Source organism: Molossus molossus, unplaced genomic scaffold (genome assembly GCF_014108415.1).
Source record: "Molossus molossus isolate mMolMol1 unplaced genomic scaffold, mMolMol1.p scaffold_m16_p_1, whole genome shotgun sequence".
Taxonomy (NCBI): domain Eukaryota; kingdom Metazoa; phylum Chordata; class Mammalia; order Chiroptera; family Molossidae; genus Molossus; species Molossus molossus.
In genome coordinates this window covers 87271964-87292212 of record NW_023425344.1, presented here as the reverse complement: position 1 = coordinate 87292212, position 20249 = coordinate 87271964, and the positions used below count along the sequence as shown (strand labels likewise).

Genomic DNA, 20249 nt, shown 5'->3' with positions numbered 1-20249 from the left:
TCACATAAAAATGATCTCGGAGTTCAGTTGACCCCTGATGCAGATGCAGTATAGGGTTTTAAACTACCCAGTCTACCCATAGCTCCTACTGAAAGGGCCAACCAAGGTGGCCATGTTTGCATCACGCTCGTCATTGTCCTGGGTTCACTGGAGCAGTGTGACCCAGGGTGGCCCAGGGTGAGCAAATCAACAAGTTGGACCAAGATGATCAGACCCCTTTTTGTAGGAATTGGGAATTGGGAACTGGGAAACTGGGCCCTGATTCATTTGCAACTCAAAGTGTGATCCGTGGCATCTGTGTCAGCCAGGAACTGATTAAAAATGCACGCCCCTTACCCTGGACCTGCTGAATCATGATCTGCATTTTGACAAGCTCTCTAGGTGATTTTGTGGATGTTAAAGTTTGTGAGACACTGAGCTAGATGGTGGGAAGAGGAGCACTTGAAAGGAAAGGTTGTGTAAATGATGGGCGAGGTTGGTTTCGCGCCCTCTGGGGTGCAGGCAAGCCAACTGCAAGGACACACAAAGGCTTGAAAGGCCATGTTGTCAAGAGCAGAGAGAGAGCAGAGCAGACTCCCAGACAGAAGCAAAAACAAGAGACCCTGGGTCCAGGGACCAAGGGAGTGGTCCCAACTCTTTATGTTCCTACCAAATCCTGGGACCCAAACAGGTTTCACTCTCCTGGATGGATGTCCTATGACCTGTGGCAACGATAGAGTTAACGCTTCTTTAGGGACAGGTAGTCCAGTGGGAGTCTGCTGCTGATCCCTGGTTGTTTTTATATGAGCTTCCTGGGTAATGTAGTTTCTATCAAATCTAACAAAATGTGGAAAGTTGCATGTAAAAGCTGTCTTATGAGCCTGGCCGGTGTGGCTCAGTGGATTGCGTATCGTCCCATGGACTGAGGGACCTTGGTTCAATTCCCTGTCAGGGCACATGCCCAAATTGTGGGCTCGGTCCAGTGGGGGGTGTGCAGGAGGCAGCCGATGGATGTCTCTCTCTCACATCCATGTTTCTACCTCTCTCCCTTTCTCTCTCTCTAAAAAAAATCAATAAACTTATTTTTAAAAAATTTAAAAGCTGTCTTGTGAAGTACCAAGCTCCCTGTGACTGCAAATGTTAAGTAAAAAGCTGCAGTCAGCCCTGGCCAGTTTGCTCAGTGGTTAGAGTGTCAGCCTGAGGATGGGTCATAGGTTTGATTCCCAGTCAAGGGCACGTACCTGGGTTGCAGGGTTGCAGGTTTCATCCCCAGACCCAGTCAGGGTGCCTGCTGGAGGCAACCAATCAATGTGTCTCTCTCACATCCATGTTTCTCTCTCTCTCACTCACTCCTCCCCCTCCTTCCCTTCCACTCTCTCTAAAAATCAATGGAAAAAATATCCTCCAGTGAAGATTAACAACAACAACTACAAAAGCTGAAGGCAAAGGATCCTCTTCAGAGACTTGAAAGAGGGAATTCTACTTTGAGCACGGAACTGGAAGAACTTTAGGATACATGTGTCGCCAGGACTGTCCCGTTGCAGGGTTAGGATCACAAAGGCTCTTTGCCCTCTTCGGATCACGAGCAGGTGGAGTGACTGCTTCGGGGACCCGAGCGATCACGCAGTCCACACTTTCCCCTTTGTTCCTTTCTGCGAACGGCTGGGTTTTATGACAGTTTTAGAAGATGGTAACAGTTGTGAGGGAATAACAAGTTGTTTGGAGTCTGAGACAGGGTTGAGAGAAAGCTGTGAATTCAGACTGAGGAAGGAACGGAGCTGGTCCTGAGCATTGGAGCAGGGCAGAGGCTCCGAAGGCCGCTGGAGGCGAGCAGCCCGCCGCTTCTGCCCTCTGTCCTTGGCGGTCTTGATTGCCGCTCTATTTTAACTGCTTAAAAAGTTATCCCCATCATTAGCTCATGAATGCAGAAAGCACATACAGTTCTGTTGTGGTTGCCACTCAGGACAAACATATGGTGCTATATGACCTGCTGAATAAATGAGAAACACAGAAGGTTGCACACGGATTTGAAAAGCAGTGTTAAAATGGAAAGTTCCGGGGGGGGGGGGGGGGACCCAAACAATGGATTGCTAGAGGTCAGAGGTGTTCATCAAAGAGGGCACTGAGGCAAACCAGGCACCAGAATTTCAATGCTCCTTCTCACCATAACAATGAACATAATTTTTTTACCATCCCCAAACCAGATCGTTTCTTATGAGATTCCAAAGGCCCATTTTAAATGTTTTTATATATTGCCGCCTAGGTGGTACACAGCCTCTTTCCTTATAACCTCCACGATCTCACCCCTCTTTTTGCCAAAAACATTCGAGGTGTGTTATAAACAGCATTTTCTGCCTGTCTTCAGGTTCCTCCAACTGTGGAGGAAAATTCCGGCTCAGAAACACGTTAATCCAGCAGGCATGCTCCAGGGCGCCCGGAACCCAGAGTTCAGCAAACCCAGCCCCGAGCAATGTGAGGAATGTCAACAGTTCTACTCTGGCATTCAGGAAGTGCTCAGCAGAATTTGGGAACAATTTCTTTTGTGTTCTTTTGGAGTTTTTTTAAACCGTGGAATATGCTTCCCCCCCCCCCCCTTGTATGATGTGTGGGAAGTTCACAGAGAAATAATGATAATAATGCCTGTGTGCCCCACAGACTTGGAGACAGAACATGACAGGATCTCAGAAGCCCTGGGGACCAAGCAGCAAAGACAGCCCCTCCCCTAGTAGGTGTCAAAGACAACTGCCCTTCACAATTTCTTGTCAATAATTCCCTTTATAGTTTTACCACTCAAGTCTGCATCAACAAGGAATATATTGCTTAGTTTTACCTGCTTATAAACTATATAATGAAATTATTTAGTATGTAAAATTTTCTTCTTTCCTGTTTTACAGATGAACCCAGATTAAACCGTTTTCAGATTAATCTTTTTTCATGCACATAGCTGTAATTTACTTATTTTAACTGCTATACAGTATTCCATAATAAAACAAAACAAAAATATCTTACTCATATGACTGTTGGTGGGTATTTATGTGATCTGCAGGCTTTTGCTATTATGAAGTCTCTTCTCTGTTCCCCAAGATAAACAGGTGGAGAGTTTCTCCAGAATATATGCCTCAGACTAGAAGTGATAGAATATGAACATGTTCAACCTGATGTGGTAATGCCAAGATGATTATATCAGCCTCCCACCAGCAGCATGGGACAGTGTTCATTGTCCCACATTCTTGCCTAACTTGGATTTGTCTGACTAAAATGTTTGCCCATCAGTGAGTGTGAAATGGTATTTCATTGTGGTTTGAGTTCCCCGATTACTGATGTGATTAATCATCTTTTCACATGGTTTGGAGGTCACATTTGTGTTCCCTCTTCTGCTTATCTTTCTATTGCATTGTTTGTCTCTTACGGCCTTTAAGATGTATTGCTAGAGTCTAGGTTTATATTATTCTTTGTCTGTTATATTTGCTGCAAATTCCTTTTCCAGGTTGCATATTGTATTTTTAGTTTCTTTCTCCTTTTTTAAATTAATTTATTTTTGTTACAGATATTTCTCTTTTTTTCCTCCAAACACCTTCCTCCCTATCCCACCCCTCACCCCAAGCATTGTTGTCTATGTCTATTGGTTACACATACGTGCATATATGTTCTTTGGTTTATCTCATCCTGCCCCCCCCCCGCACCCCTTCTCTAAAGTTTGTCAGTCTGAACCATACCCCTTTCTATGTCTATGGGTCTGTTTTGTTCATCAGCTTTTTTTTGTTCATTATATTTTATAAATAAGTGAGATTATGTGGTATTTGTCTTTCTCTGATTGGCTTATTTCACTTAGCATAATACTCTCGAGGTCCCTCCATGTTGTCTCAAAGGATAAGAGGTCTTTCTTACAGCTGCATAGTATTCCATTGTGTGTATGTACCACTGCTTTTTTGTCCACTCATATATTGATGGACACTTGGACTGTTTCCAGATCTTAGCAATTCTAAATAGTGCTGCTATGAACATAGGGGTACATATATTATTTCTGATTGGTGTTTCAGGCTTCTTAGGATATATTCCTAGAAGTGGATCACCGGGTAATGGCAGTTCAATGTTTAATTTTTGAGGAAACACGATGCTGTTTTCCATAGTGGCAGCACCAGTCCGCATTCCCACCAGCAGTGTACTAGAGTCCCTATTTCTTCACACCCTCGCCAGAACTTGTTGTTTGATAATTTGTTGATGGCAGCCATTCTGGCAGGTGTGAGGTGATACCTTATAGTCATTTTAATTTGCATCTCTCTGATGATTAGTGATGTTGAGCATTTTTTCATGTATCTCTTGGCCATCTGTATGTCCTTTTTGGAGAGATGCCTATTTAGGTCCTCTGCCCATTTTTTAATTGGGTTGTTTGTCTTCCTTTTGTTGAGTTGTATAAGCACTATATATTTTGGAAATTAACCCCTTATCTCATGTATCATTGGCAATTATGCTCTCCCATACAGTGGATTCCCTTTCCATTTTGATGGTTGTTTCTTTTGCTGTGCAGAAGCTTTTTAGTTTAATGTAGTCTCATGTATTCATTTTTTCTTTTGTTTTTCTTTCCTTAGGGATTGTATCAGTGAAAATTCTGCTGTGTGTGATGTCTTAAATTTTGTTGCCTACATTTCTGCTAGGATTTTTATGGATTCTTGAGTCACATTTAAGTCTTTTATCCATTTTGAATTTATTCTTGTGTATGGTATAAGTTGGTGGTGTAGCTCCATTTTTTTTTTTGCATGTAGCTGTCCAGTTTTCCCAACACAATTTATTAAAAGGGCTGTTTTTACTCCATTGTATGCTCTTGCCATCTTTGTCAAATATTAATTGAGGATAATGTCTTGGATCAATTTCCAGGTTCTCTGTTCTGTTCCATTGATCTATATGCCTGTTCTTATGCCAGTATCAGGTTGTTTTGATTACAATGGCTTTGTAGTATAACCTGATATCTGGTATTGTGATCTCTCCTACTTTGTTCTTTTTCAAGATTGTTGTAGCTATTCCAGGTCTCTTTTGGTTCCATATAAACTTTTGGAGTGTTTGTTCTAGTTCTGTGAAGTATGCATTGGTATTTTGATGGGGATTGCATTGAATCTATATATTGCTTTGGGTAGTATGGACATTTTAATGATGTTAATTCTTCCAATCCATGAACAAAGTATATGTTTCCACTTTTTTGATATCTTCCTCTATTTCTTTTTTCAATGTCCTATGGTTTTCTGCAAATAGGTCCTTTACTTCTTTGGTTAAGTTTATTCCTAGGTATCTTAACATTTTTTGCCGCAGTGGTGAATGGGATTTTTTTTAGTTTCTCTATCTGTGAGTTTGTTATTGGTGTAAAGGATGCTGTCAATATCTTGATGCTAATTTTGTATTCTGTTACCTTGCAAAAATCTTTTCTTAAATGTAGTAGTTTTTTATGGAGTCTTTAGTGTTTTCTACGTACAATATCATGTCATCTGTAAATAATGACAGTTTCACTTCTTCCTTTCCAATTTGGATCCCTTTTATTTTTTCTTCATCTCTAAATGCTGTGTCTGAGACTTTCAGCACTATGTTAAATAAGAGTGGTGAAAGTGGGCATCCCTGTCTTGTTCCTGTTCTTAAGGGAAATGGTTTTAGTTTTTGCCCATTGAGTATGATGCTGGCTGTAGGTTTTTCATATGTGGCCTTTATTATATCGAGATACAATCCCTCTATTCCCACATTGCTGAGCATTTTATCAGAAATGGGTGCAGGATTTTGTCAAATGCTTTTTCAGCATCTTTTGATGTGATCATATGGTTTTTATCTTTCATTTTGTTTATGTGGTGTATCACATTTACTGATTTGCAAATATTGTACCAGCCTTGCCTCCATGAGATGAATCCAACTTGGTCATGGTGAATAATGTTTTTTAATGAATTGCTGGATCCGATTTGATAATATTTTGTTAAGGATTTTGGCATCTATGTTCATCAGGGATATTGGCCTGTAGTTTTCTTTCTTTGTAGTGTCCTCTTCTGGTTTTGGAATTAGAAATATGCTGGCCTCATAAAACGAGTTTGGAAGTCTTCCTTCTTCTTGAATTATTTGAAATAGTTTGAGGAGAATAGGTGTTAGTTCTTCTTTGAATGTTCGGTAAAACTCCCCTGTGAAGCCATCTGGGTCCAGGCTTTTGTTTGCTGGGAGAGTCTTGATTGCATCTTCAATTTCCTTAGTTGTAATGGTCTGTTTAAGTTTTCTGTCTCTTCCCAGTTCAGTTTTGGAAGACTATGTGTTTCTAGAAATTTGTCCATTTTGCCTAGATTGTCCAATTTGTTGGCGTATTTTTTAACGATCCATTGTATTTCTGTGGTGTCAGTTGTTACTTCTCCTTTTTTGTTTCTGATTTTGTTTATTTGTGTCCTCTCTCTTTGTTTCTTGGTGAATCTAGCTAAGGGTTCATCAATCTTGTTTATCTTTTCAAAGAATCAGTTCTTTGTTTCATTGATCGTTTGAATTGTTTTTTTTAGTTTCAATGTCATTTACTTCTGCTCTGACCTTTATTACTTCTTTCCTTCTACTTGCTCTGGGTTTTTCTTTCTTTTTTTTTTTTTTTTATCCTCACCCGAGGACATTTTTCCATTTTTGTACAGATAGAGTGGGAGGGAGAGAGAGGAAGAGAGAGAGAAAGAGAGAGAGAAACATCGACGTGAAAGGGACACATCGAGTGGCTGCCACCCGCACTACCGACCAGGGCCGGGGACAAACTGCAACCGAGGTACATGCCCTTAGCGGTAACCGAACCCGGGTCTCTCAGGACCGCAGGCCAACGCTTTAACCGCTGAGCCAAACCGGCCAGGGCTGGGTTTTCTTTTTGTTTGCTTTCTAGTTCTTTAAATTGTGGGGTTAGAAAGTCAATTAGGAATTTTTCTTGTTTCTTGAGGTAGGCCTGTAGTGCTATGAACTTCCCTTTCAGGACTGCTTTCAGTGCATCTGATAGATTTTGTGTTGTGTGTTCATTTTTATTGGTTTCCAGGAAGTTTTTAATTTCTTCGTTAATCTCCTTAAGTTGAAATTTACGGAGAAATCTATAAAGCCAAGCATTCCCACCTCCTCAGGAGGGAGCATGAAGCAGAGCTGGTGGGGAGGTCAGTGGAGACTTTTGCATCCGTGTTTCATGCTGGACCTGGTGGATATCAGCACTAACAACATGAAAAAGAGTTGAGCACCAAGTAAGAGAGAAGAGTCTGCAACCTGACATCAATCACTGTGGAAGAAAGTGAAAACCTACTGGCACCTGTATCTAACTGTGAGGATCAATTGTATCACAAATACTTACAGGGATAGAATCCTGGGGGAAAGTTCCAGTTTACCAAATTGATATAGCACAAATCTATCAAACGTGTAAAGCTTAGTATTTTCCCTGTGGGAAGATTTTTTAATTTTTATATTTCTTTAATGGGTTTAGGACTTTTTGAGTTTTCTATTTCTTTCTCTGTCAGTATTGGTAAGCTTTCTTTTTTTTTAGGCAATTGGCCATTATACTTCAAAATGTTATTCATACTCTTTTCTTATTTTTAAATTGCTACCACACCTGTAGTTGTATGCCCTTTTCATACATGACATTATATAGTTACTTATTCTTTTTTTCTGATTAATCTTGTCAAATGTTTATTAACTTTTTCAAACAACTAACTTTTGGCTTTCTTGATACTCATATTTTTTTCTATTTCATTAAATTCTGTTCTTATTCTTATGATATCTTTGCTTATACTTTCTTTAGATTTAGTCTGCTTTTCTTTTTTAACTTCGGTTGAGTGCTTCTTAACTTGTTAATTTTTTATCTTTTTTCCTTTATAATATAATACAAAGCTACAAAATTCCCTGTCAATGCCACTTAAGTTATATAAATAACATTAGTTATAGCATATAGAATTTTCACAACTGTTCAGTCCTATGTATTTTCTCATTTCTATTATGATTTCTTCTTTGACCCATTTAAAAGTGTTTTGTAATTTCCAAGCAGTTTAACTATTGCTTTATTAGTTAACTCTAACTCAGTCTCATTATGGTCAGAGAAAATGGCCTCTATTACTACATTTTTGTGGTCTTGTGTAAACTATTGAAGCTACATTATAGACTAACACATTAATATGGATTTCTATGTGTACCATATACATCCAATTCTAATAATTCTACTTTAAAGTCGTCTATATCTTTACTAAATTTTTGTCTCTTGAGTTTACTAATTAGGAGTATGGTATAATCTCCTGTTGTGACAATGTTTTCTTCAATACTTCTTGTAAGTTGTCAATTTTTTGCTTTATATATTTGGTGCTAGGTATTAAGTTTATATGATTTGAAATTTTAATATATTTCTACCAAATTGAACATTTTATCATTATGAGGTAATTTTTATCTCTAGTAGTACATTTTATTATTTATCTTCACTCTCCTTAGGCTTCAGGTATCATCTTTCAGAGTAAGTAAAATGGGAAGAATATCTGCCCCACTAACTTCATAGTTTGGATGTTAGAATTAATAAGGTCAAATAAGATAATGGGGAAAAAATCCTTTGTAAACTAAAGGGCACAATACAAATGTAAGATAGAACTCTGGAGAAAAATATTTTAATTCCATAGATACAAAGACGTTTTGACCCCAATACAAACCATCATATATATCCACATCTATAGAACTAAGTAAGCTAAATGGAGATTTGGCTATCAAGGTTTAAAAGCTCATTTGCAGCCCCGACATTACCGTAGTTCTTTAGGTGGTGTTTTCTTACCATTGAGGCAACAGTGGAAATACTAAAGAAATCAGGTGATGATAGTGAACATTTTTAGAAAGTTGCTGTTGACAGAAGTCAAGTGGTTCTAGAACTCTTATTATATATTTTCTTACCTCTTAGAAGCCATTCCCTGTCTCTTGTGCTGTTGTCTCCAGCTCTAACAAATTAATGAGTATTTAAAACAAGTGTACAAATTCCACAGTGTACTTCTGTTTGGTTTAACAGTGACCAACAAATGTTACAGAACTATCTCACTAGAATATAGACAAGGGGGTTATTCTGGTAACACTTGAGATATTTAATTACTATTGAATTATGAAATTGAACTGAGATTCTCAGTAGAAGCCTTATGATAGTTTCTCAAGGACCTCTTCTGCTTATAATAAGCACCTTGCCTTATCAAAAAAGTTAGATAAAAACAAATTACTTTTTCCAGTTTCATGTAGATATAAACTTCAGTGTTGTCTCATACTAATAGTCATTAATGTTCTCATCAATTTTCATTATCCAATATATAAAAGTCGATAATAAATGACCACATGTCCCAAATATATGTCTGTGATTATCATTTTAATGTAAAAGTCAAATTGAATATTTCATCTTTCTTGATATTTATGCATAGTATCTCTTAAAATTCTGATCCAGGGGTTTAGGGCTCTGCTCTGTGCCCATGTCGTGTACCACTTGCCTGGATTAGAAGCAACACAGAAAAACCCATCATAGAGCAAGCTAACACTATTACAACAGGGATCTCTAGAAGGGGCAAAGTAGTAACAATAATACCATTTGGTTTTATGATCAGCATTATGCTAAGCACTGTGTGTGCATCATTCCACTAAAACATCACAACCATCCTATGACAACATTCGTGTTATTCTCCCCATTGTACAGGTGAGGAAACTGACACTTAGAGAGATTAAGCAGTTTGAACAAAGTAACAAAACTAGTAAGTGACACAATGGGATTCAAATCCAGTTATGTTATCTTCTCAACCACTCCCTTATGCTGGAATCCCTCCAGAATTCAGCTAAGAACAATAAGGGGGGAAAGAAGATGCTACATGCCAAAAGCTTAAGGCCTCAAATGTATGTCGTCTACTCGGGAAATGTTTTTAAGCTCTCCTTCAATATACGTTTACTCTCATTTTACTTACAATGCTAATTTGCTTGGTTATCTGAACACCAAGTTCACAAAACCGAAGTAGCCAGGAAGGTGATAAGGAGCTTCTATGGAAGGTAATTGACAGAGGCGTGATAGCTGACCACTTGACCATCCACAAGAAAAGTAATGCAAATAATAGGTTAAAATATTTGGATTCGAGGTGTAGGCCCTCTAGTATGCATGGGAGGCGCTCTGATCATCACAAACAGCCTGCTTTACGGCTGATGGGTAGTGAGGCTCCCATGTCATCAAGAAGATGAACAAGTATGCTCGTGTTTTATACAATGGTAGAGAAAGAGGGTGATCTTAAATTGATCAAAGAATATTTGGAGTTTGAAGTGGGGGCCTTGAGTGTCTCACTGCCTCGGGGGTAGAAGGAGCCCCTTAGCTCGCATCCCTCTTGCTGTGACTTCGCATCGTTCCACACACACGATGCCTCGTGTTGGAGTGAATGAAACCGCGGTGCAACCGCTTGACTCTGTTCAAGATGATTCCCTAAAGGTTCTGAATCATAGCAGTTTTACTATACTGCTGTGATTTGGGCAGATGAATGGTATAAATGAAAAAAATAAGAATCCAAATAATTTGGGCATTAGTCTGGGATTTATAGCTCTTCGTTTGGAATGCTTCCTGGAGGCTTGTTGAGGGGGACACATCTTTTTTTTTTTTTAACTTTTTAAAAATAACTTTATTTTTTAGAGTAGTTTTAGGTTAACAGAAAAATTGAGTAGAAAGTACAGATAGTTCTCATAAACCCCCGTCGCCGCCACACAGCTTCCCCCACCGGCCACGTCCCCACCAGAGTGGTACATTCGTTATAATGGATGAACTTACTTACGTTGACATATCACTATCACCCAAAGTCCATAGTTTACCTTCAGGTTCAGTCTTTGTGTTGTACATTCTATGGGACGAATGTATAATGACATGTATTCACCATGATAGCATCAAACATCTTAGCTTGGTTTTTGGTCCACCAGAGATGAAAACTGAACCATGTCAGAAGGGCCAAATAGTCACCGTAAGGGTGGGGAGGAAATGACCACTCACTAGGAAATATTCCTGTTTAGAAATGTCTGTGCTTCCTAAAGTCTGTTTCAGATGAGTGATGGCTATTTAATCTTGTGTAATGGTTCGCATATTTTCCTTTTGGGCTACGTTGTTCCTAGCATGTGACCGCTAGCTACAGAATCCCTTGTCAACTTCCAAACAGAAAAGTGCTCTGCTTCTGGCGTGCCTGGAGCTAACGAGCTCAGGATGAAACGATGCTGAGACACCTTTCTCACTTAAGGCCTTCAATGAAGAAGAAAGGCAAAGCAAAACAAACAAACAACAACAACAACAACAAAAAAACAACAGTGCAATCTTGGCTGTCACATATACTTAAATTGACTAGATATTTTCCCTTTTTCGCAGTTTCTTTGTTTGATTTGGGTTTTGTTCTGTTGTTTTTTTTAAAGAATTTATTATTTAGTGCTTTTAACATATTTTCAATGACCACATACAGTAATCATTTATTCACAGGAAAAGGGATCAGTTAGAGATTCAGGCGAATAGGTAGAACTAGAACCAGAGGGTTTCAAAAGAATGGAGTGTACTCAGGCTTCACTGGGTGCTACAAAGAGGGGCAGATGCTCATTTTAAATGTAGTAGGTGACATTTAATCAAATAGAATCACAGTCAGGTATTATGCACAATGAGATCGTGAGTGTTAGGATCTAAGAATATTCAGTCTGGAAAAAATGCAAATCAAATATCTTGGATGAAAATGCTCTTTCTAAAAATAAATGTTTAAAGGAGGGTATTTCTGATAGAGACCTGGAGCCACACGAAAGGAAGCAACCTCTTCATGGTGATTTGCTGATGAAAGAATCCAAAGCAGTTTTTCCTCTGCTCTGAGCAGGACAGAGCTGGTGTTAGAGCCCGGTCAGGAGGTAGCAGATGCATTCAAAAGCTCAAAGGAAAGAGGCTGGTGGTCTCTTTGATTATCTTTGAAATCCTAAAAGAATAAGGTGCTAAAATACAAATATATTATATATAATCTAAACCCTTAAAGCTTCAAAAATCCTTACTTTTGAAAGAAAAAACTATTCTTGAAAGAAAACACTTAGAAATATTATTTTCCTATAATTTGGAAAATGATGACTATTGTTCTTCTGAGGTCAGTTCACTCAGAAATAAAAGATAGGTCTTCAGATCCTCCAGGGTATCAACTGTCAACGCAAAACTGAATAGAGAAAAATCTAAATAACCAGGGAAAAGGCTTATACTGAATATTTACCTAATATAATGATCTTCCCCACCACCAAATCTCTACCAAAATTTCTAAGTGGTATCCACTTGAAGAGATGTACTTCAATTCATTTTTATGCTGACTTCTGGTATCACCAAAGTCCAGGAAATTGAAAAAGAAAAAGAAAGAAAAGATGAACAAAGACTCGTTAATGCAGGAACTCTACCCTCCAAAGCCCTGAACAACCTCAGTTTCTGTGTTAGGCTGTGTAAATTGTAGTAACAATGCCTAGGTTGCAAGAATAATCTTATTTAGAACACCATGTAAAAATTTACTTTAGGAAGTTGAAGAAATTTTATTTTTTTTTAAAGGAGTAACAATAGCAAGCTTGGCGAATCACTTTGACTCAAATCTAACATGTCCACAGACTGTGACTTATTACTTAACCAGATGTACAATAAAATGTTTGTTTTATGGTGATTTTATTTAAATAATTAGAAGAAATTGATTGCTGTATGTAATGAGATTAAATCTGACAATTTCTTTACAATCTCACATTTGAAAATAAGTAAAAATACTGTGCAAACATATGAAGGGCAAATTTACTATTTTCATTAGAAAAAAACTTCAGAGGGGTGGAGGAGAGCAGTGACTGAGAAGCATCAAAGTCTCTTGGGTATGTTTTAATTCAAAGGTTTTAAAATAGAAAAAAATAAGTAATCTAATTCTGAAGAAATTAGGTTATAAATGAGTACATCTTTCATTAATTTATCATAATTTATTCCTCAAAATTACCAGCATGGATAAGTTCAATGATAAGTGACAAATTAAATACCTGCAATGTATCATAACAGTCATTTCAATATTCTATTTCATGAGATTGAGCTAAATATTCTGTCCAGATAAAAGAAATTACGGTATAACTGCCCAAACCAATATGATTGCCTGCTTGAACCCCAGATTTCTTCTGGAGCTGCAGGGGCAAGATAATCTATCTGTACTGATTATTGATGACAACACAATTTATAAAGCAAAACTGTCCCGCTTGGTTTCTCGTGAGTTATCTGGTGGTTCTCCCAGTCACCCCGGCTTGAAAATCCGCAGTGGGGCTGCTGGAAGGAAGAAGCAAAAACACAACTCGTGTTTGTTTTCAGGATGCTGAGCAGGTGATCAGTTGTAAAGATTGTGGAATCAAAATTTGTATTTTTCCCTCTACTTTTTGAAACAAAGTCTTACTGTCCCCTTGTACAGTTTGTTACTTTGCAAATTCCAGTTTTCACTGAGTCAGCTCCATTTGGAGTGGTGGATCCCTGGCCCTTTGTTGCCATAATGAGTTAGCCGACCAGAGAGAATGAGGCTGCTCAACCCCCGCAGCCATGGGCTGGGACCCGCGGTGGGGGCCAGAGGAGTCACACTCCCTTCTCTGGGGACCAGAGCCTGTAGCACCAGGTGGTGGGGCGCAGCTGCCATGCTCTGGGTCCGCACACATCTGGGGCTCCTTCCTCCACGGTGCTGGTTGCACTGACCCTACACACACAAAAAAATCAGAATTCACATCATTCACCATCTCAGCAGACAGACCCTAATAGTAGTGGTTGGAGAATGGGCCTGAGAACGTGGCACAAAATGAACCCATTCCCAAACCATTCTAGACCCAATTTCTTTTTAATTAAAATAGTTTTGGTGGCTTGAGATGAATCAAAAGACTCTGCTACCTGACATGGCTCTTACTGTCCCTGTGTGTTTGTGTATTTCCTCGCCCCCCACCCCCGTCTGGACCACAGACGACTGGAGAGCGGAAGAGGGGAGCTCAGGCTTGGCGCACCTGCATTCCTGTCCCCTCTCCCCGTGCACTCACTCTGCACCCACTGGTGCTGGCGGGGTCAGTGACTATGGCTCTACTGGTCCACCACTGGCACAGCCTGTGATTTAACAGGGCCCCCAGGAGCAGAGAAGGAACAGGTGAAGAGCCAATCTTGATCTTTTGTCTCATTCTCCACTCTGTCCTCCACCTCCCACCTCTATGCGCTTTCACCGCAGGCATTTGTGGGACAGCTGGGCATGCCTGGGGGTGTGGTCACTCGGACGGGGAGACGGTTACGTGGGTGGCCCACAGAGAATGGATCAAACTGGGTGCAGCCGAGTGAGCAGAGAACTATTCTAATCTGTTCCTGAGTTCTCAGCTGGGCCCTTGGGTCTTTTCTGAGTTGAAACCCAATCACTGTGCGATTGGTTAACTTGCAACATTATATTATATGTGCCTATAGAGTGATTTACCTTTATCACAAAGGATTATGTGTTTTTAGCTCTTCAAGAAAAAGTATGTAACTGCAAGATATTCCATTACTTTCCAACTATGCTACTAATAACAGCAAAATCCAAGCAACCTTTGGAAATGTTGAATGTTTTCATTATCCAGGTAACAACACTGGTAATGGGACATGTAACACTAATGTTTACTGTCAATTCTATTTTTTTTTTTTTTATCCTCACCCGAGGACATTTTTCCATTTTTGTTCAGATAGAGTGGGAGGGAGAGAGAGGAAGAGAGAGAGAGAGAAACCTTGACGTGAAAGGGACACCTCGAGTGGCTGCCTTCCACATACCCAACCATGGCCAAGGTACGTGCCCTTGGCCAGAATCGAACCCACAACTCATTGGTCCATGGGCCGACGCTCTAAACGCTGAGACAAACCAGCCAGGGCTACTGTCAATTCTTAAGTGTACCTTAATATCCAGGGTCTTCCCCAGATTAGGAAGTACTGTTCTACTGAACGGGGTTCCATGGCAACATATGCACATTTAGAGTAAGTTTCAGAGGAGGGGGTGTGGCAATAAGCAGATCTGTGAAGGGCACATATCAGAAAACAAAAGTGCAGTGAAAACACTGGCAGAGGAACGGTTTTTGTTGGCTCAACGTTTCTCTGAAACTTCCCCAAGGCTTCTGATACAAAGCATCTTCAATCTTCTTTTCTAAGTTATGAAACTCAACTTTGATATCTGAAACAAAACCTAAGACGTTTATGCAACTCTTGTGGAAGGTAGTATGTCAAAGTATTTCTGAGTCTGCTTCTACCTGAGCGGACTGAGACCAGGGCAGCCCGAAGCCCTGGACTGACTGTGGTCCCACTCGCAGTGGCCTGGCTGGACCTCACGGTGTCCCGGCATCTAGCTGAGGGCTAGCCCTGATCAGACTGGAATACTCCCTGAGTTGTAGAAAACCCCGTTAACCTCAATTTCCTTCTAGAACACGGAACACATTTTCTTGGAGCCACTGACAATGTCACTGGAACTATACCTACAGCTACTGATAGAAACCCAAACCCCAAGAATGACCTCAAAACCCAACCTAACTCAAAACAAAGAGTCCGCTCATTGTGAGCTTGCCCAGAGGGACCCAGCAGACGGCTCTGTGACCGGAGTTTTGAGTGAACATCGTAACCTCACATAAGACAGGAATCCAGTCCAAGTATCTTTCTCTGAAGCTCAATGGCATTCCAAAACAGTCCAGCTGCTCACATAGCTTATCCAACTTTCCTACTGTTTCTGTGCTTACATGAGACTTTCAACATTCAAAAAAAACATTCAGGACGGAGGTAAAGATAACCATTCACCAGGCTCCAGGGAGGAGAACCGGCCAGCATCTGCTGCCTGGCCGTCTGGAGGGGCCACGGGTGGATCCTCATTCCTGAGATTCTGCTGTTCCTTTATAACCACAAACTGCAGAGAATAAAAGGGAGGGAGACAGAGAACATTGTTATAATTCATAAATTATCCCAACACCCATGAAATCAGAGGCTATGGCTTCCTCATGCCCATCCTAGGGAAAGTGAATGCTGAAGGAAAGGTTCTGTTGAATTTATTTCTCTGGCTAATGAAAAATTTAGTTTTAATTCAGAACCTTAACATTACTCTCTATTAAAGCAACTAGGTCCTTTCAATACCTTTACTGAACGATCTAGCCTAATTTTAGAATCTCAACTTTTGGGTCATAGATCCCTGGGAGCTACTGTTTAACTTTAAGCAATCCAACAGTCCACGAGTGTTCTAAGCATTGCCAACAGGCCAGAAAAGCAATCTCTCATACATGCCTGTGCTCCAACCTTTCAAATGTGTGTGTTCAGTTAATAAAATTCATTTTATTTATTTATTTTTTATCCTCACCCGAGGACATTTTTCCATTTTTGTCAGATAGAGTGCGAGGGAGAGAGAGAGAGAAACACTGATGTGAAAGGGACACATTGAGTGGCCGCCTCCCGCATGACCCCAACCAGGGATGGGGACAAATCACAACCGAGGTACGTGCCCTTGACTGGAATTGAACCCATGACTCACTGGTCCACGGGCCAGTGCTCTAACCACTGAGCAAACCAGCCAGGGCAATAAAATTCATTTAAACATGCAGCCAAATTTTGAGTAATTGGGGTCATGCATGGGTAGTAAGTAATAACTAATAGTGCAATTACTATTTGCAGGGATCCACCAAATGTTTTTTTATGGTTGAACAGCATGGGAACCAGAATTCTAAAAGGCACATCCAGAAAACATTTCTCTTTGGTCCACAAAATGATTATATTTGTTATTATCTGCATTATCCACAAATGATACGGCCCTTGCCATGGGGCTCACCAGAGTTCACAGGCTCACATTCACACCAGATAAACTGGGTATTAAAATAAATCAATGACAGAAAAAGAAAAAAAAAAAATAAGTGACCCCAGGATACAGGATACAGGATGCAGTTCAGCAAAGTCTTTTCGTGCCCATCAGTGACCCAGAGGGACTGCCAAGGTTTTGGCCAGTCAAGCTCCACTGATTCAGAAATGCCCCCCCCCCCCCGCCCCAGGAAGGAGCCCATAGCTCAGAACTACAATGAGGAAGAGGGAGTGGAAAAACCCTGCTCATATTTCTCTTTGAGAAAAGTGTAGAAAGGAGTGATGAGTGGAATCGATTAGGAAGAGAAACGTTGATCATGGAAGAGTGGATCCCCTGAACATGTGTTTCCATTTTCTTCTTTTCCACAACACCAATCACCCTCCTCTTCATGAATGGACTCCCTGTAGCAACATTCTGCAAAATCAATATGTGACCCACATTATTTCTGATTCCAGTCAAAACTCAGCCCTCTGCACTGCAAATTTTCCAACCACATGTCTCTGTGAGAAGAACACAGGTCCTTGAATCCTGGGCTGAGATGCGGACGGCAGCTAATAGAACCAGATTTGCTTCTGCTGTTTCTCCTCCTAGTTTGGGAGCTCAGCTCTCCCCCATTCTCATTGATATCTGCAGCAGCAGTTGTCATCGGCGACAGTTATGACAGTGAAGGGACTGAGCTCAGGAGCCCCAGTCTACCAACCACAGCTCTGAGCCAACAAGCTGCTCATGATGAGGGCAAGTGTTTTTGATTCCTTAAAAAACAACAACAAACAGAAACACACATATTGTGTGTCTCCTTCTCTCCCATGATTTAAGTCAGAAGAATTAAAATTGCTACCCAAAACCTGAATGAAATGCCATCTAGACTGGCAGGTGCAATCTGGAGATCATTTACAAAGTCATCAGCCCTCAAAAAACTGAGGACATTCTATAGCTAAGTCCACCCAGAATCACACACTTTGGGAATCTCTAGAAACAGAAGGAATCTTAGGGCTCATCTAATCCAAATCCCTGGGTGTCCTGAAGAGGAGGCAGGGGTGGAGTGACCTGCTGAAAATTAGACAGCCAACCGATGGAAGGGGAAGGCTGGAATTCACATTCTTATTATGTTTCCATACTCAAGCTCCACCAGAAAACAAGTATATGCTGAATACCTACAACAGGCAGGGCAAATGATCACTTGTTAGCAAAAGGCATAGCTACAGGAAAGCTATTCTCTGGGAATACACATGAGATGGAGGCTGGGAAATGGGCAGAATGATGAGGGAAGGACCCCAAAATGTGCCTTTGTGCTCCTCCACAACCTCTCCTTAATAAGCTTTTTCCTGTTTTCCCACAGGTTTCAATCCCCCATGGACCTTCCATATATTCCAGCCTCTTTCACAATCTATCTCACAAATACTTCTAATAGCACACGGTGAACCAGTCAGGTCGTCTCTGACAGGTTTCTGGAAACAAAAATTCCGAGTTTCAAGTGTTTAGCCTGTCTCAAGTCTGCCCTCTAGTGTTCAAGATCAATGACTGAGGCGGGTGATCTGGAAAGCATTCTGAACTTGAATGCACAGGGATGCCAGATAAAACCCAGGACACCTGGTTAAATTGGATTTTTTTTGGGGGGGGGGGGGTGCCCCTAGCGAAAACCAAACCCAGATCTCTCTGGTCCACAGGCCAATGCTCCATCCGCTGAGCCAAACCGGCCAGGGCTTAAATTGGAATTTAAATCTGAACTTTCAGTATTAGTATGAATTGAACTAGGTGTCCTGTATTTTTATTTGCTAAACCTGGCAGCTATTTTGCTTCTAAAGTTCAGGGATTTAAAATGTTTGTGAGAAAAGAAATATGCAGACAACAAAGAGAATGACCTTGTGTTTTTAAGACATCCATCCAAAGAAGATCACCTAGAAATTTGGAAAGGCTTTTCTCATACACATCAAAATCCACATTATAGGAAGAAACTACATGATGAAAAAAATTGCATAAATTTATTGTGCCATGAAATTATGGCACTATTGTACCCTGTTGGGTTACTTTAACCAAGGGCAGAGTTCCTCACCCCCAGGCCCACCCATTATTGTGGTACCAGCTAATATTAACACCCACTGGAACCTAGAACAGCCTCCAGTTCTCTTTGAACTCAGAAGAAAGAGAAAAAAATGAACTGGCATTAATGTAAAGTCAATTTCTTGCTTCATGTACTTTGGTCACATTACCCAAGGTTGGGGGCCAGAGGACATCCCAGCCTCTCTGTCTGCAGGTCTGCTAACGCTCACTTCTCCGTTCGACTCTTCATAAGGGTTTTTTGGGTTTTTCGTTAGCAGCTTCTGAGTCCTGCAATAAAACAAAATGTGAGACCATCTCAAAGCAAAACACTAGCCCACTCAGTGATGCTCAGGGACAACTATGTTGGCTACTGAAATTTAGGTACTTAAAATGCATGGGAGAGAAGAAAAAGAAAACTAGAAACACAACTTTGGGTTTTTAAGGCATTATTTTCTGCAGAACTTTCCGGATGATGTTTCACTTTTTCCAAGGTTCTGTGAGACTGGGGGGCGGGCAGAGTGGAGGGGGACAGGGAGTCATGCATTCACTCAACCATGGGCATAGCTATTGAACACTAACTATATCCCAGCACTGTCCTAGTACTAGGGCTACAACAACCAAAACAACAACAACAAAAGAATCTCTACCTTAATGGATTTACAACTTGGTGGGGAGGAGGGCAGTCTATATGGGAATAGCATCAGAGCAATTGTGTGACACACACTATATTAGCTCCATTTTACAAGTGAAGCCAGTGGGGCTGGAAGAGAGCAGTGACTCCCCAAGGCACACGGCTAACCCCGCGCCTGGGATCCTTCCATTGGCTCGCTGCGATCTGCCCACAGTCACTACAGGTGACAGAACGTGAGGAGCAGAAGGTCCAAGAGCACATTGTCTCATAGCTGCCAAGCCAGGAAATAGACTAGGTCTCCTGCTCCCAAATGCAGTTTTGTAAACGCTATTTGGTTGATAAATATTAAGCACTAAGTCTATACTATGCATGGTGTTATGCAGCAGGGGGGTGGGGAGAAAGGGAGGGAGCATTAAAGCGGTGGCATCTGGAGGGGGAGAGACGGATATAATGTATCATGTATATAATGTAGAGTGAAGGCAACAAAGGATATGTGGTGAAGACCACCAGCCAGCCTCAAGATTCCCAAACAGCGCTGCTGTCTTGGGTCCACAGCAGCCTAATTCCCTCTAGGAGGGCATCCCTAGTCCAACAGGCCTGCCTGGACATCTGCACAAGGGCACACAGAGGTAGGAGCTGCCGTGAAAGCCGCATCTCAGGCGTTGTGAATTTTATGTAACAGATGTTTCCAGGAATCGGTGTGGGGTTATTACTATTTTTTTTTTTTTTTTATCCTCACCCGAGGACATTTTTCCATTTTTTGTTCAGATAGA

General features: G+C 40.8%; 1 protein-coding gene across 3 annotated transcripts in view; it reads right to left on the bottom strand.

Moving 5' to 3' along the window:
- Positions 1-12492: 12492 nt before the first annotated feature.
- The window catches only part of EGF (epidermal growth factor), a 97853-nt gene continuing 90096 nt past the window's right edge, over positions 12493-20249 (bottom strand). The window contains exons 21-23 of one of the 3 annotated variants that reach the window (XM_036269075.1): positions 19016-19133; positions 15764-15869; positions 12493-13676 (exon numbers count right to left, since the gene is read on the bottom strand). In XM_036269075.1, coding sequence (XP_036124968.1) covers positions 13426-13676; positions 15764-15869; positions 19016-19133 — 475 coding nt within the window. In that variant the 3' untranslated portion in view covers positions 12493-13425. The remainder of the gene's footprint in view (positions 13677-15763; positions 15870-19015; positions 19134-20249) is intronic. The other 2 variants (XM_036269068.1, XM_036269084.1) reach the window with 2 other exon arrangements.